This window comes from Bos taurus, chromosome 26 (assembly GCF_002263795.3).
Source record: "Bos taurus isolate L1 Dominette 01449 registration number 42190680 breed Hereford chromosome 26, ARS-UCD2.0, whole genome shotgun sequence".
NCBI classification, from domain to species: domain Eukaryota; kingdom Metazoa; phylum Chordata; class Mammalia; order Artiodactyla; family Bovidae; genus Bos; species Bos taurus.
Window position 1 is genome coordinate 50,187,337 of NC_037353.1, and position 15,116 is coordinate 50,202,452.

General features: G+C 45.8%; 2 protein-coding genes across 2 annotated transcripts in view; both read right to left on the reverse strand.

Annotated features, from left to right (window-relative positions):
• TCERG1L (transcription elongation regulator 1 like) overlaps positions 1 to 15,116 on the reverse strand; it is a 478,247-nt gene that overhangs the window by 92,693 nt on the left and 370,438 nt on the right. The gene's annotated exons all lie outside the window — the stretch shown is intronic.
• On the reverse strand, positions 1,136 to 2,125 carry OR13A29 (olfactory receptor family 13 subfamily A member 29). The gene has a single exon (XM_002698590.1). It carries the CDS (start codon positions 2,123 to 2,125, stop codon positions 1,136 to 1,138), a length of 990 nt encoding a protein of 329 aa, XP_002698636.1.

The following is a 15,116-nucleotide window of genomic DNA, read 5'->3' on the forward strand; positions in this document are numbered from 1 at the left end:
GGGGATTTGCCTTTGGCCTCAAAAAGCTTGACTTTTTGGTTGTTGATATGAGCATTGGCATTTTATTTTAACTCCAAGCTGCACACTCACACTTTTCATTATTTCTTTGTTTTCTTCTTTCATGATATATGACCACTTTAAGACTTACTGATGTTGCCTCAATGAGAAAAGGTTTAGAATAGAAGAAAGACCAGGAATGAAACATCAATCTCCCTACATTCTCTGAAGGAAGTTTTATTTGATTGAACATGTTTATCTGAAGGGACCTATTATTGATCTATGAAACGCCAAGAACAAGAACTAAAATGTAGGGAATTCCCTGGTGGTCCAGTGGTTAGGACTTAGTGCTTTCATTGCTCTTGGCCTAGGTTCATTCTCTGGTTGAGGAACTAATTCCACAAGGCCGTGGTACAGGCAAAAAAAGAAGAAGAAGCACTAAGACGTGGCCAAAGAGACAGTCGTTACATGGATTCAAAGTAGAACTGGGGAAGGTTGAGTAAGGCCGGGTAGATTAGGGGTCAGACTGTGTGTGGCCAAGCAGAACAGGTGACAGGACGCTGAGCCCAGGTAAAACGGGGGGTAGTTCCCTGAGGCCCAGGTAGGACACGACACAGGCTGTGTGAGGCCAAGTAGAATGTGGATGAGTTATGTGGGCTCCAGGCAGATGTGGGGACAGGCTCTAAAGGCCCGGGTAAAGCAGGACCCGCCATGTGATGCCAGGTAACCAGCTGCAGGGGCAGAAGGAGGGGCTGCTGGGGAAGATGAAGGAAGCTGAGGGAGGTGGCAAGGTAACTTGAAGATCAGGAGCCAACTGTGCACTGAGGGAGGGTCTGTGCAGAGACCACAGAATGTGAGAAAATACAGCCGGTGGCCCTTTCAGCTGGAACTAGCACTGTGTGGCAGGTTGGGACAACCAAGGAAAAGCTGAGTTGAGAAGAACCTTGAGGAAGGTTTAGGGTCAGGTTCCTGGAAGCCACCCAGGGGTGGAGAGACGTTTCCCTGGATACAAGAAGGCCACCTCCCAGGACCTGGGTCTACAGCTCTGCAGCTGAGGACTTGTTGGGTGCAAAGGCCCCAACTCAAGGGTAAGGGTACTGAGAGGATGACAGCCAGCTCTTTCTCCTCCAAGCTGGTCTCAGGGAGGCAGCCCACGGACCTCAGGGCAGAGAAGGGCTTGCACAAGTCTCCCCAGGGCATGTTTAATCTCCGTGTTCCTCAGAGAGTAGACGATGGGGTTCAGAGTGGGGCTCAGCATCGTGTAGAGCACTGCGGACACCTTGCTTCTCTCAGGGCTGTAGCTGGAGGCCGGGCTGATATAGGCACAGAACACTGCGGAGTAGTACACGGAGACCACCAGGAGGTGGGAGGAGCAGGTTGAGAAGGCCCGCCGCCTCCCTGCAGCCGAGCGCATGCGCAGGATGCTGGCGACAATGCAGCCATAGGACACCAGGGTGAGCAGGAAGTTGAGGACTCCATAGAAGGCATCAGCTAACACAGTCATGATGCTATTCACGAGTGTGGGGCTGCAGGAGAGCAGCAGGAGTGGGGGGATCTCGCAGAAGAAGTGTGCGATAACATTGGGGCCACAGAAGGACAGCCGCGTCATCAGCCCAGCGTGCAGCGACCCGTTGAGGGCACAGAGGGCCCACACGCCCACGGCCAGCGACCGGCACAGCCGCGGGCTCATCCGCGAGCTGTAGTGCAGCGGGCGGCAGATGGCCACGTAGCGGTCATAGGCCATGGCTGTCAGCAGCAGCAGCTCGGAAGATGCGGACCAGGTGAGGAAGAACAGTTGGGCCATGCACCCCGGGAAGGAGATGGTGTTTTCCTCGAAGGCCAGGCCCACCAGTGCCTTGGGCAGCACAGATGAGGTGCAGACAATATCCATGGCAGCTAGATTGCAGAGGAAAAAGTACATGGGGCTTTGGAGGCTGGCGCTGTGGCTGCCCACGGCGATGATCACAGCGTTGCCCATGAGCGCCACGGTGTAGAGGGAGAAGAAGCAGCAGAAAAGGGGCAGCCGCAGGCGGGGCAGCTCCGAGAAGCCCTGAAGCACGAACTCTATCATCAGGGTCTCGTTGGACCTTGTGGCCCAGCCGGGAGCAGCCCCAAGGCCTTGCTCCATGTGTGCACAGACCTGTGACAGAGATTACATGATGCTGGTGCCAGACTCTACCCAGGTGACTGTCTCAGAAGGCAGCCTGGTCTTGGAAAGGAGGGCTGATCCAACTCCTTCACAGGAGTCCGTTTATTCCTTAACTTCCAAGCCCAACACTCTCCCGAAAGCCATATACCCTTCATTAACTTCTCCTTTCATTTTGCACTCCGAGAAACACTGTCCTCTAGCGTTTCTAGCCCCATCGCCATCCTCACTTCCTTGACTGAGAGCCACTTACAGCCTGAGCCCGTCCCCACGCGAGGCTGAGCCCCTCCCCGGCCGCTCTCCCTCTCACAGCCCCATCTCTGTGAAGGGCATCCTGCTGCTCTTCAGCTGTTCCCCTGGGTTCCTGTTTCCACCTTTTCTGAACTTGTGCCCCGTGCACTCCAGGATTACTTCTGTGGCTGATCCTGCCGTCAGTCTGACGTCACTCATATCTACCCCCCAACCCCAGAACCATGAACCGCAATTCTGCCTCAAACTACAGGCTTCCAAACTCAACATTCAAACCTAAACTGTTGGCCTTTGCCCCAGATGTGCTCATCGTGTAGTTTTCCAGCAGCACAAGGTAACTCTCCCACACTCCCAGTTACCCAGCCACCCAAAATCCTGGGTTTAGGCTTTGTGGCAACAGGACCTCACTTGGACCACATCAAGCTTTAGTTCATGGTCATGGGAGGTTCTCAGAATGCATTTGTTCCATGAGCCTTTGATGGTCTTCTTACCTCTCAACCTCTGGTTCCCAAGGCCTACAGACAAAGCTTCCTGCATGATGTTCACAGATGCTCCATCTCTCACTCACAGACATGTACCTAACTTCAAGCTTTTTGTCACCACCTGGATGTCCAGTTTCTCCTTCCAACACCCTCCTATATGTTCCCAACTGGGTTCATGGTGATGCCCTGTGGCAAAAACCTGATCCTGGCATTTCATTCCCCTCTGTGAAGCTCACTAAGACTTAGCAGAATGCTCAGGTGAGAAATAACAGAAAAATAACCAAACTGATCACATGGACCACAGCCTTGTCTAACTCAATGAAATTATGAGCCATGCCTTGTAGGGCCATGCAAGATGGATAGGTCATGGTGGAAAGTTATGACAAAACATGGTCGACTGGAAAAGGGAATGAAAAACCACTTCAGTATTCTTGCCTTAGGAACCCCATAAACAGTATGAAAAGGCAAAAAGATAGGATACTCAAAGCTGAACTCCCCAGATCAGTAGGTGCCCAACATACTACTGGAGAAGAGTGGAGAAATAACTCCAGAAAGGGTGAAAAGATAGAGCCAAAACAAAAACAACGCCCAGTTGTGGATGTGACTGGTGACAGAACTAAAGCCTGATATTGTACAGAACAATATTGCGTAGGAACCTGGAATGTTAGGTCCATGCTGCTGCTAAGTCGCTTCAGTCGTGTCCAACTCTGTGCTACCCCATAGATGGCAGCCTACCAGGCTCTGCTGTCCCTGGGATTCTCCAGGCAAGAACACCGGAGTGGGCTGCCATTTCCTTCTCCAATGCATGAAAGTGAAAAATGAAAGTGAAGTCGCTCAGTCGTGTCTGACCCTCAGCGACCCCATGGACTGCAGCCTACCAGGCTCCTCCATCCATGGGATTTTCCAGGCAAGAGTACTGGAGTGGGGTGCCATTGCCTTCAAGGTAAATTGGAAGTAGTCAAACAGATGTTAAGAGTGAACATCAACATTTTAGGAATCAGTGAACTAAAATGGACTGAAATGGGTGACTTTAACTCAGATGACCATTATATCTACTACTGTGGGCAAGAATCCCGTACAAGAAATGGAGTAGGCCTCAGAGTCAACAAAAGAGTTGGAAATGCAGCACTTGGGTGCAATGTCAAAAACGACAGAATGATCTCTGTTCGTTTCCAAGGCAAATATTTCAATATCACAGTAATCCAAGTCTATCCAAGTAATCCACCAACCACTAATGCCAAAGAAGTGAAGGACTTACAAGACCTTCTAGAACTAACACCAAGAAAAGGTGTCCTGTTCCTCATAGAGGACTGCAATGCAAAAGTAGGAAGTCAAGCATAACTGGAGTAACAGGCAAGTTTGGCCTTGGAGGACAAAATTAAGTGGGACAAAGGCTAACAGAGTTTTGCCAAGAGAATGCACTGGTTATAGCAAACACCCTCTTCCAACAACACAAGAGACACGTAGACATCACCAGATGGTCAACACTGAAATCAGATTGATTCTATTCTTTGCAGCCAAAATGGAGAAGCTCTATACAGTCAGCAAAAGCAAGACGGAGCTGACTGTGGCTCAGATCATGAACACCTTATTGCAAAATTCAGACTTAAATTGAAGAAAGTAGGGAAAACCACTAGACCACTAGGGTATGACCTAAATCAAATCCCTTAAAATTATACACTGAAAGTGACAAATAGATACAAGTGATTTGATCTGATAGACAGAGCGCCTGAAGAACTATGGACAGCAGTTGGTGACACTGTACAGAGGCAGTGATCAAGACCATCCCCAAGAAAAAGAAATGCAAAAAGGCAAAATGGTTGTCTGAGGAGGCCTTACAAATAGCTGAGAAACTAAAGGCAAAGGAGAAAAGGAAAGATATACCCATCTGAATGCAGAGTTCCAAAGAATAGCAAGGAGAGATAAGAAAGCCTTCCTCAGTGATCAATACCAAAAAAATAAAGGAAACAACAGAATTGGAAAGACTAGAGATCTCTTCAAGAAAATTAGAGATACTAAGGGAACATATCATGCAATAATGGGCACAATAAAGGATAGAAATGGTATGGACCTAACAGAAGCAGAAGATAGTAAGAAGAGGTGGCAAGTATACACAGAAGAACTACACAAAAAAATCTTAATGACCCAGATAACCACGATGGTGTGATCACTTATCTAGAGCCAGACATCTTGGAATGCAAAGTCAAGTCGGCCTTAGAAAGTATCTCTATGAGTAAAGCTAGTGGAGGTGATGGAATTCGAGCTGAGCTAATTCAAATCCTAAAAGATGATGCTATGAAAGTGCTGCACTCATTATTCCAGCAAATTTGGAAAACTCAGCAGTGGCCACAGGACTGGAAAAGATCAGTTTTCATTTCAATCCCAAAGAAAAGCAATGCCAAAGAATGCTCATACTACTACACAATTGCACTCATCTCGCACGCTAGCAAAATAATGCTCAATATTCTCCAAGCAAGACTTCAACAGTATGTGAACCAAGAACTTCCAAATGTTCAAGCTGGATTTAGAAAAGACAGAGGAACCAGAGATCAAATTGCCAACATCCATTGGATCTTAGAAAAAGCAAGAGAGTTCCAGAAAAACATCACCTTCTGCTTTATTGACCATGCCAAAGCCTTTGACTGTGTGGCTCACAACAAAGTATGGAAAACTCTTCAAGAGATGGGAATACCAGACCACCTGACCTGCCTCCTGAGAAATCTGTATGCAGATCAAGAAGCAACATTTAGAACCAGTCTGTTGTTCCATGTTCAGGGTCTTTTCCAAGAGTCAGTTCTTCACATCAGGTAGTTAAAATATTGGAGCTTCAGTGTCAGCATCCGTCTTTCCAATGACTATTCAGGACTGATTTCCTTTAGGATTGAGTGGTTTGATCTCCTTGCAGTCCAAGGGACTCTCAAGAGTCTTCTCCAGCACCACAGTTCAAAAGCATCAATTCTTTGGCACTCAGCTTTCTTTATGGTTCAACGCTCACATCCATACATTACTACTGGAAAAACCATAGCTTTGACCAGACAGACCTTTGTTGGCAAACTAATATCTCTGCTTTTTAATATGCTGAACAAGACCCTGAACATGGAACAACAGACTGGTTCCAAATTGGGACAGGAGTACGTCAAGGCTGTATATTGTCACCTTGCTTATTTAACTTATATGCAGAGTACATCACACAAAATGCCAATCTGGATGAAGCACAAGCTGGAATCAAGATTGCTAGGAGAAATATCAATAACTTCAGATATGCAGATGACACCACCCTTATGGCAGAGAGCGAAGAGGAACTGAAGAACCTTTTGATGAAAGTGAAAGAAAAGAGTGAAAAAGCTGCTTAAAATTCAGCATTCAGTAAACGAAGATCATGGCATCCAGTGCCATCACTTCACGGCAAATAGATGGGGAAACAGCAGAAACAGTGACAGGCTTTATTTTGGGGGCTCCTAAATCACTGCGATGGCACCCCACTCCAGTACTCTTGCGTGGAAAATCCCATGGATGGAGGAGCCTGGTGGGCTGCAGTCCATGGGGTCGCTAAGAGTCAGACACGACTGAGCGACTTCACTTTCACTTTTCACTTTCATGCATTGGAGAAGGAAATGGCAACCCACTCCAGAATTCTTGCCTGGAGAATCCCAGGGATGGGGGAGCCTGGTGGGCTGATGTCTATGGGGTCGCACAGAGTCGGACACAACTGAAGCGACTTAGCAGCAGCAGCAGCAAATCACTGCAGATGGTAATTGCAGCCATGAAATTAAAAGACTCTTGCTCTTTGGAAGAAAAGCTATGTCCAACCTAGACAGCATATTAAAAAGCAGTCATGTATGGATGTGAGAGTTGGACCATAAAGAAAGCTGAGTGCCAAAGAATTGATGCTTTTGAACTATGGTGCTGGAGAAGACTCTTGAGAGTCCCTTGGACTGCAAGGAGATCAAACCACTCAATCCTAAAGGAAATGAGTCCTGAATATTCATTGGAAGGGCTGATGCTGACGCTGAAGCTCCAATATTTTGGCCACCTGATGTGAAGAACTGACTCTTGGAAAAGATCCTGAAGCTGGGAACAATTGAAGGCAAGAAGAGAAGGGGGCGACAGAGGATGAGATGGTTGGATGGCATCACTGACTAGATGGACATGAGTTTGAGCAAGCTCCAGGAGTTGGTGATGCTACAGGGAAGCCTGGCATGCTGCAGTCCGTAGGGTCACAAAGAGTCTGACTCAACTGTGTGACTCAACTGAACAGGTGAGCCAATGCTCCTTACCTCCTGAGATGGCCCCATGGCCCCTCTTGTGGGTTTTCTCACTGAGTCATCAGCACCCACAGTACCCACCCCAACCCTCAACTGGTGATCCCTGGAGGTGCCAGTTCTTCACACAGCTTCTTCCCTGGACATACCCTCTGGTTTCCGCCTCCTCCTGCACTGCCCACAGCAGAAAGACCTTCATCCTCTGGGGCACGTCACAGCAGGACCTACTCAGGAAGCCCTTCCCTTCCTCATGATCACCTCAAGAAAACCCATCTCCTCCCCACTTTCCTCCCACGAGCTTGTGCTGTTCAGTTCCCATGACAGCCCTCAAAAGCTTCCACTGTCTTCCATGTACTGACTCTTTTCTCTAAAGGCTTTTCCACAATAGGATCGGCAATCCATTTTTCTTCCTATCTCAATGCTGATCTCTGAGATCAACAGAGAGTGTTTCTCAATCAAGGTTCAAACAATAAATGAATGAATGACTTTCATGACCAGACTGGGCTCTTCACTGACCCCAAACTCTTCCTTTACCAGCCAGGAATTTAAATAGAAACTGTTTCCACCAAGGCCATCAGGGGCTCTGATATCACTGAAACTGGGGGAGGAGTGGTGCTCGGCAGATCCCTGGCAGCATCGGGCAGCCACGCCGTGGTGGCTTCCGTCCAGAATCAGGACTCTGTTGCTGCTGCATCACTGCCACTCCCACGGGCTCTCACCCAAGCTGAAGGTGTGCCAAGGCCAACTCCAGTGCATACAGATAGTACGTCTATCTGACTGTGCTTCCTTGCTGTCATAGAAATGGAAAACTGCTTCCACTTCATCACCACTTGAAAATCTTACACTAACGCCTCTCATTAGTGAAATCAAAGTCACAACAAGAACCAGCCTAAGGAGCTCTAGGAAACCCAGGTTTTGCATCACAGTCAATTCGGTCAGGCAGTAACACACAAGTGGGTGGTGGGTTCTGCTCCCAACAACAGAGCAGTGATCACACTGGCCATTCTTCAGCTAATAAACATCACCTGTAGTCAAATGTTAAACCCACCACTTGAAGACTTCAAAGAGTGTTCAGAAGGAGGCAGGTGTCAGGTCAAAAGACCAAAAGGATCTTTCTGAAGATTTCTGCTTCGTGGCTTTTCACCTAAGGCTACTCACAAGCCTGTACAGATGTGGGTCTGGTAAAAGACAAGCTGAAATCTGAAATTTTATAGGGTTTGTTTTGATGGAGAATATTCACCTCACATTTATCCACAATAGCACAAATCTGGAACATCAATGAAAAAATGCGTTAACAAATTGAGGTATATTCATAAAACTGGAACATTGCCACAGAAGAGACTGAACTAAATACACAATAACATTGATCACAGAATAAAAGGAAGTGAAAATAGGCTGGTCACCAAGACAGTACATTACATGACTCCATTTATGTGATTTTGGAACAGGCAAAACTGATCTCTGACAGGAAAAAATTAGATCAGTGCTTGCTTTTGAGGGCCTGAGTGCAGCTGACCAAGAAGGAGCATGGCACGAATTCTGAGTCAAAAAAGTGTCCTGCATTTGACAGAGGTGGGCTACTTAGCATTGTACTTGTCAAAACATCTGTCACATGGCTCGTCTATGATATGCATACGTTTCATTCGGTAACTCAGTGGTAGAGAATCCACCTGCCAATGCAGGAGACACTGTTCTATCCCTAGGTGGGGAAGATCCCTTGGAGAAGGAAATGGCAACCCACTCCAGTATTCTTGCCTGGTAAATCCCATGGACCGAGGAGCCTGGTGGGCTACAGTCCATGGGGTTGCAAAGAGTCAGATACAACTTAGCAACTAAACAGCAAATTTCCCTTAAAAACTGCACACAAGTCTTCTGCTTGCTTTTAATTATGGCATAGGTCATCCACCCCGAGGCCTGTGTGTCTCAGGCCTCAGCAAGGGGTGATGAGAGCCACTGCTGAGAAGGGGAAGACAAATGGCTGTGTGGTGCGATGTCAAGCCTGGAGACCTCAGACACTATGCCTCTGGGGCAGCTCTATCACAGGGTAATTTGGGAATCTTTCACTGATGTGCATGTCAGGGAAGCCATCGCCACTCTTCTGTGATCCATGTCTTAATGGATAGATGGACACAGGAATGAGTGTGTGTGTGTGTGTACACAGAACACCCTTTCTGCCTCTGTCCTCTGAGACCAACTGAAGCAAGAAGAGAAGAGTAGCTGCTGCTGCTGCTAAGTCGCTTCAGTCGTGTCCAACTCTGTGTGACCCCATAGACGGCAGCCCACCAGCCTCCCCCGTCCCTGGGATTCTCCGGGCAAGAACACTGGAGTGGGTTGCCATTTCCTTCTCCAATGCTTGAAAGTGAAAAGTATGAGCATCCAAACTTTTGTCCCTAAAGATCAGTCTCCAGTAAAAAGAGCCAGGGCTGATTCCCTGAGTGGGGCAAGGAAAGCACAAGATGAGCTCAGAATACCTTCTTTTGTGCCAAAATGTGAGAAATTGTTCAAAGAATGACGACAAAACATCAAAAGGAGACAGAGTTAGCCTGACAGGGTTCCAGCTGGTGAAGTCTGAACCCACTGAGAACGAAAATACATAATGTTAAGAAAGGACTAAACTCCACTGAGAAAGATTTGTGAGTCTACATTTACATTAAATTTGAGAGAAGGGACAATATGGTCTTAAAGTATATACAGCTAGTGAATTTCATAGGAAAAGGGACTCCCAGACCACCAGTCACTATAAAAATCGCTGGGTGAGTGAAAGTTGGGCCAGAGGCAGGGCTTCTACCTAGTCCCTACTTAGATTATTTTCCCCACATTTTATTTGCTAGTTAGAGAGGCAAAGAACAGTGAGCTCACTTTACCACCTTCACCAAGGGTAATAGGCAGTCCTGCTGGTGGGGGCAAGCTTCTGCCCTGAAGTATATGCAGCAGCGTGCCTGGTTCTTCCAGCGTCTTGTGGAAATTACACCAGCGATGCCAGGGATGAACTGGGAACCTCATCCCAGTAGACACTGGCCACCCCTGCCTGGACCTGGCCTGTGAGGTTGTCTTGCCTGGGCTAATCCACCTGCCAAAATCCATGTATTCTCTGTATAATATTTTATATACACAGCTTAGATTAAATGATAAGATTAGAAAGACTCATTTTAAAAAATCAAGAATTGGTCTGATTCCTGTCCATTGTCCTGAACAGAGACTATTTTAATGCCTGTCTTCCTGCTGGCAGGAGAGGTAAGTGTTTTCATCCCTGTATTTCAGGTATGGGAACTAACATCCAGAGGGGATGAATCATGGGCTCCCCAGCCCCAAAACAGAGAGGACCAGGCAATTCTCTGGATGCACGCTGAGGGCCCTTCCCACCCATCCAAGCTGGTGGGAGTAGAGCTTGGGCTCTGAATGTCCATCCAGAGAAAGCCAAGAGTTGAGCTGCTGGGGCTGCCCCATGCAAGAGAGGACGCCACTGTCTGGAAATGAAGTGGTACTTTCACGGGAGCTTGGGGCAGCCTTGCATCAGCCCACAGGCATTGAGCAGGAGAATGATCCTACAGGGCTGACCACCCACCTGAGAGCTGAGATCCAGCAGAACATGGCTGCTTTGGGCCCAAGTTCTGTTCATTTGAGCTGCCCCAGGGCCCATCAGCCCCAAGCTTTGTGCACCACCCGAGAGTCCAGCCCTCTTATCACTGTCTTGGCCCCTCTGAACTTTCTCTCCTGGTTTTTGCTCTAACTTGAAGGTCAAATGATGTGAATGCTTATTCAGGTGACCTCTTATCATCCAGGGGCTTGGCAAGCTCTGGTGTGACTGGGTCAGTATTTTTCTTTCCATGAGAGGCAGGGTCAGGGACTGTTGACAAAGGGTCAAAGGCTGTTGCTGCAACTGTTTCTCAGGGTTCTCTGGAGGCCATGGCTGAATGAGAGGACCCCTAAGTCTTGCCTAGTCATGGATTTAGATATTAGATTCTGCAAAGTTTGTCTCATTTCAAAAGTAGATATATTGCGTTACAGACGAGTAAGAAAACCAGGTTTTGAACATGGGTAAAAATAACTTGTATGAATGAAAATAGTCATTAAAAAGGATTGATATTATTCTTTTATATAATGGAGCATAAGACCAAACTTTTCTACCATATTCTTATCTTTGATCAGTAATTTCCCCAAAAAACTTGAAGAAGTGCTAGTTCACTTAGAATACAGTGCCAGAACTCCACACTGAGTTCTAAGAACTGTGACAAAACTCCATTTGTAGTGAGAAGTAAATATCTCTTCTCTTAATAACTCATGATAGAACTGCCATACTTACCTCCCCTTTGTTGGCTCCCAGCGGCCTCCGTGGATGTTCTGGACAGCGGCTCCAAAGTTAGCACATTGTAAGAAAGTAAGACCAGGGATGCTCTGTCCTGCGAGAAGCCAGTCTGCAGTGTCCTCCTGACTGCACCTCTGGGCTGAGGCTTGACTGGCCTTCAAGCAAACCTCTGTGTTTCCACGATCAAGGCAGGTGTTTATCCTGGGGACCCTGGGGAGGCAAAGTGGAAGAGAAAGCTCTCAGGGACAATTAAATGTGGCTCGAGGGTTCCTGACTAAAGCTCCCTACCAAATAGGTGTTGAGGAGAGACGTAGGTAGCCAGAGCCTCCCTCCACAAGGGCAAGCACAGCCCTTCCATGAAGACCATCCCTTCTGACCTTCCACTCCCCACATTCACCTGCAACATGTTGGCATCACAACCTCACTCTGGCCTGTGTGGAAGCTCCTGTTCAGACCAGTTCAACTGAGGCTCTTTTGTCTTAATTGTGCCTCCTACTAATAATACCTCAGTTAAACTCATTCATGATAATATGGATCTATCCCTAGAGTATTTTTGAATGTTTTATGTGTATAACTACCCTTCCTACATAAGCAAGTTAATAAATTGCCAAAATTTCCGAAAAAAATGTTCCTTTAGCACTTCAATTTACCCCATAATGGTCTTCAGTATGATTGTGTTTTGATTAAATTTACATATTATTCATCATTCTTTCCACTTAGTGAGGATTTTATTCCTTTTTCATTTATTTTTAACTTAAACCATTTATTGAGATGAAATTCCCACAACTTAAAATAACCGCCTTAAAGTGAGCCATTGAGTGGCGCTTAAGTGAAGATTTTAGACCCACCTTATTGAGATGTATAGTTGGTCCAGGAACCATGTGGGAGTTACTCTGAATATAATTTACAGGCAGCCTCCATATCAGCATCTGTGGATTCAACCAACCATGGATCATTAGCAAGGATTGTAATGTTTGCTACTAAAAAAATGTCTGGGTGTAACTGGCCCACACAGGTCAAATTCATGTTGCTCAAAGGTGAACTGCAATTAACACTAAAAGTCGCAGGTTGCCATGTTGATGCCTGTCCACTGCGCTTGGGAGAGAACAGCCGCGACATTCCTGGGTGTCATCTTGTGTCCTTGGCTTCTGTTTCACCCCCAGCCCCTTGCTTCCTGCCCCAGCGCCACTGCATTTACATCTAAATTCTATTAGTAAATAGAATTTACTAACTATTTACTTCCTCTAGGATTCCCCATAAATAGAATCATGTAATACCTCCAGCTTTAAAAAAATAAATAAATAAAACATCTGTGAGATGTATCCATGTTTTTTGAAATGTTAGGAGTGTGTTCATATTTCTTGATAGTAGAATTTCATTGTATGGACAAACTATGATTTTCAAAAAAGATCGATTTTCCTATTGATAAACAGTGTACTGCCCCTAGTTTTAAACCTTATATGAACAGTTGCTATGAATGTTTTTAGGCAGTCTTTTTATTGGTGCAAATATATGCTTTTATTTACCTTGAGTGCACACTTAGAAAGAAGTTGCTGGGTCATAAGGCAGTGAGCTCCTAAACTGTCTTCCAAACTGACTGTTCCATTCTAGAATCCTTTGCCTTTCTCTGACAAATAATGATGCCAAGCACTTTTCTTGTTCTTATTGAATATATATATATATATATATAATCTAGGAAGTGTCTGTACAAATGTAATTTTTCTGTAGGCGGAGCGGGGCTTGCCTTATTATTGAAATGTGGAAGGCTTTTATGGTCTCAGGAAAGAAGTCCTTTGTCAAATATGGACTATGAAAAAGTGTCACTGTATTGTACATGGACATACAATCTGTTTCTTCAACTCTATGCCTTGACTTTTCATTTTCTTAAAGACTTCTTCCAAAGAGCAAAAGTCTTTGTGTTTGATGAACTCTAATTTAGCCTTGATTTGTTTTCTTTTAATAGTTCTGTCCTTTTCATGACATTACTTGCTGACAAAGGTCCGTCTAGTCAAAGCTATGGTTTTTCCAGTAGTCATGTATGGATGTGGACCATAAAGAAGGCTGAGTGCTGAAGAATTGATGCTTCTGAACTGTGGTGCTGGAGAAGACTCTTGAGTGTCCCTTGGACTGAAAGGAGATCAAACCAGTCAATCCTAAAGCAAATCAGTCCTGAATATTCATTGGAAGGACTGGTGCTGAAGCTGAAGCTCCAATCTTTTGGCCACCTGGTGCAAAGAATGACTCACTGGAAAAATACCCTGATGCTGGGCAAGACAGAAGGCAGGAGGAGAAGGGGACAACAGAGGATGAGATGGTTGGATGGCATCACTGACTCCATGGACATGAGTTTGAGCAAGCTCCAAGAGTTGGTGATGGACAGGGAAGCTTGGAGTTCTGCAGTCCATAAGGTCGCAAAGAGTCACGACTGAACGACTGAACTGAACTGTTTTCTTTTATAATTAGTGCTTTTGAGGCTTTAAGAAATAACTCTTAGGCATGAAAATTTTCTTCTATCCTTACTTCCAGAAATGTTATGAATTTACAATTTCAGTCTTAGTTTAAGGTCCAAAATCTCTTTTTGAAAGTCTATTGAAGCATAATTTACACAGAATAAATTGCACAAATTTAATGCGCAGTTTGTAAGTTTTGACATAAATCTATTCCTGTGAAACCATAGTCAGTTGATGAACCCCTCTATCCCCCAAAATTCATGCTCTTTGTTGTATCTTTCTTCCACCCCAACCCCCACCTTCCCTTCCAGGGTAACCACTTATGTGCTTTTCATCACCACAGATACATTTGCTCGTCAGAGTTTTATAAAAATGGAACAAAACAATATGTGCTCTTTTTTGGTCTTCTGGTTTCTCTTACCAGGATTATCCTGAGGCCCATCCCATATCATAGTGCGTATCAATAATCCAGTCCTTTAAATGACAAGTAGGGACACATTGTATGGCTGCACCATGACTGATTAGGGTTAGCATTCAAGTCAGGCTCCTCACACCAGTTCACATGCAGAAAAGGCACTTGGCAAGATCCAACACTTTCTCATGAAAAAAATAAACAAGGAATGGAAAGGAACTTTCCCAACCTGATAAAAAGCACCTAGGAAATCCACAGATCCCACCACACTTAGTGAAAATCTAGATGCTTTCCCCTTAAAATCAGAACATGTCAAGGATGCCCACTCATGCCACTTCTGACCAACATCATACTAGACGCTGTAGACAGGGCAATTGAGCAAATTAAAAATGCACACAGATTGGATCATCTCTTTTCCAAGATGGGTTTCCCTGGTGACTCAGATGGCAAAGAATCTGCCTGCAATGCAGGAGACCTCGGTTTGATCCCTGAGTTGGGAAAATCCCCTAGAGAAGGGAATGGCAACCCACTTCTGTATTCTTACCTGGAGAATTCCCTGGATAGAGGAGCATAGCAGGCTACAGTCCATGGGGTCGCAAAGAGTCAGACATGACTGAGCAACTACACTATATACAGTTGATACAGCTTCCCAAGATACCTTAAAAGCAGAGAGGATCTGGAAGAGTTAAATGCACTTCTTGTTTAACCCGCAGGCTTGGGACAAAACAACCACTTCTGCTTAGTAAATGAGCAGAGCGTCAGAGGAAACCCTCAAACCAGAAACAGAAACACATAACGAGGTGCAGACTGGA

Coding starts and splice junctions, on each gene's coding strand:
- OR13A29 (XM_002698590.1), bottom strand. CDS start 2,125: ATGGAGCAAGGCCTTGGGGCTGCTCCCGGCTGGGCCACAAGGTCCAAC.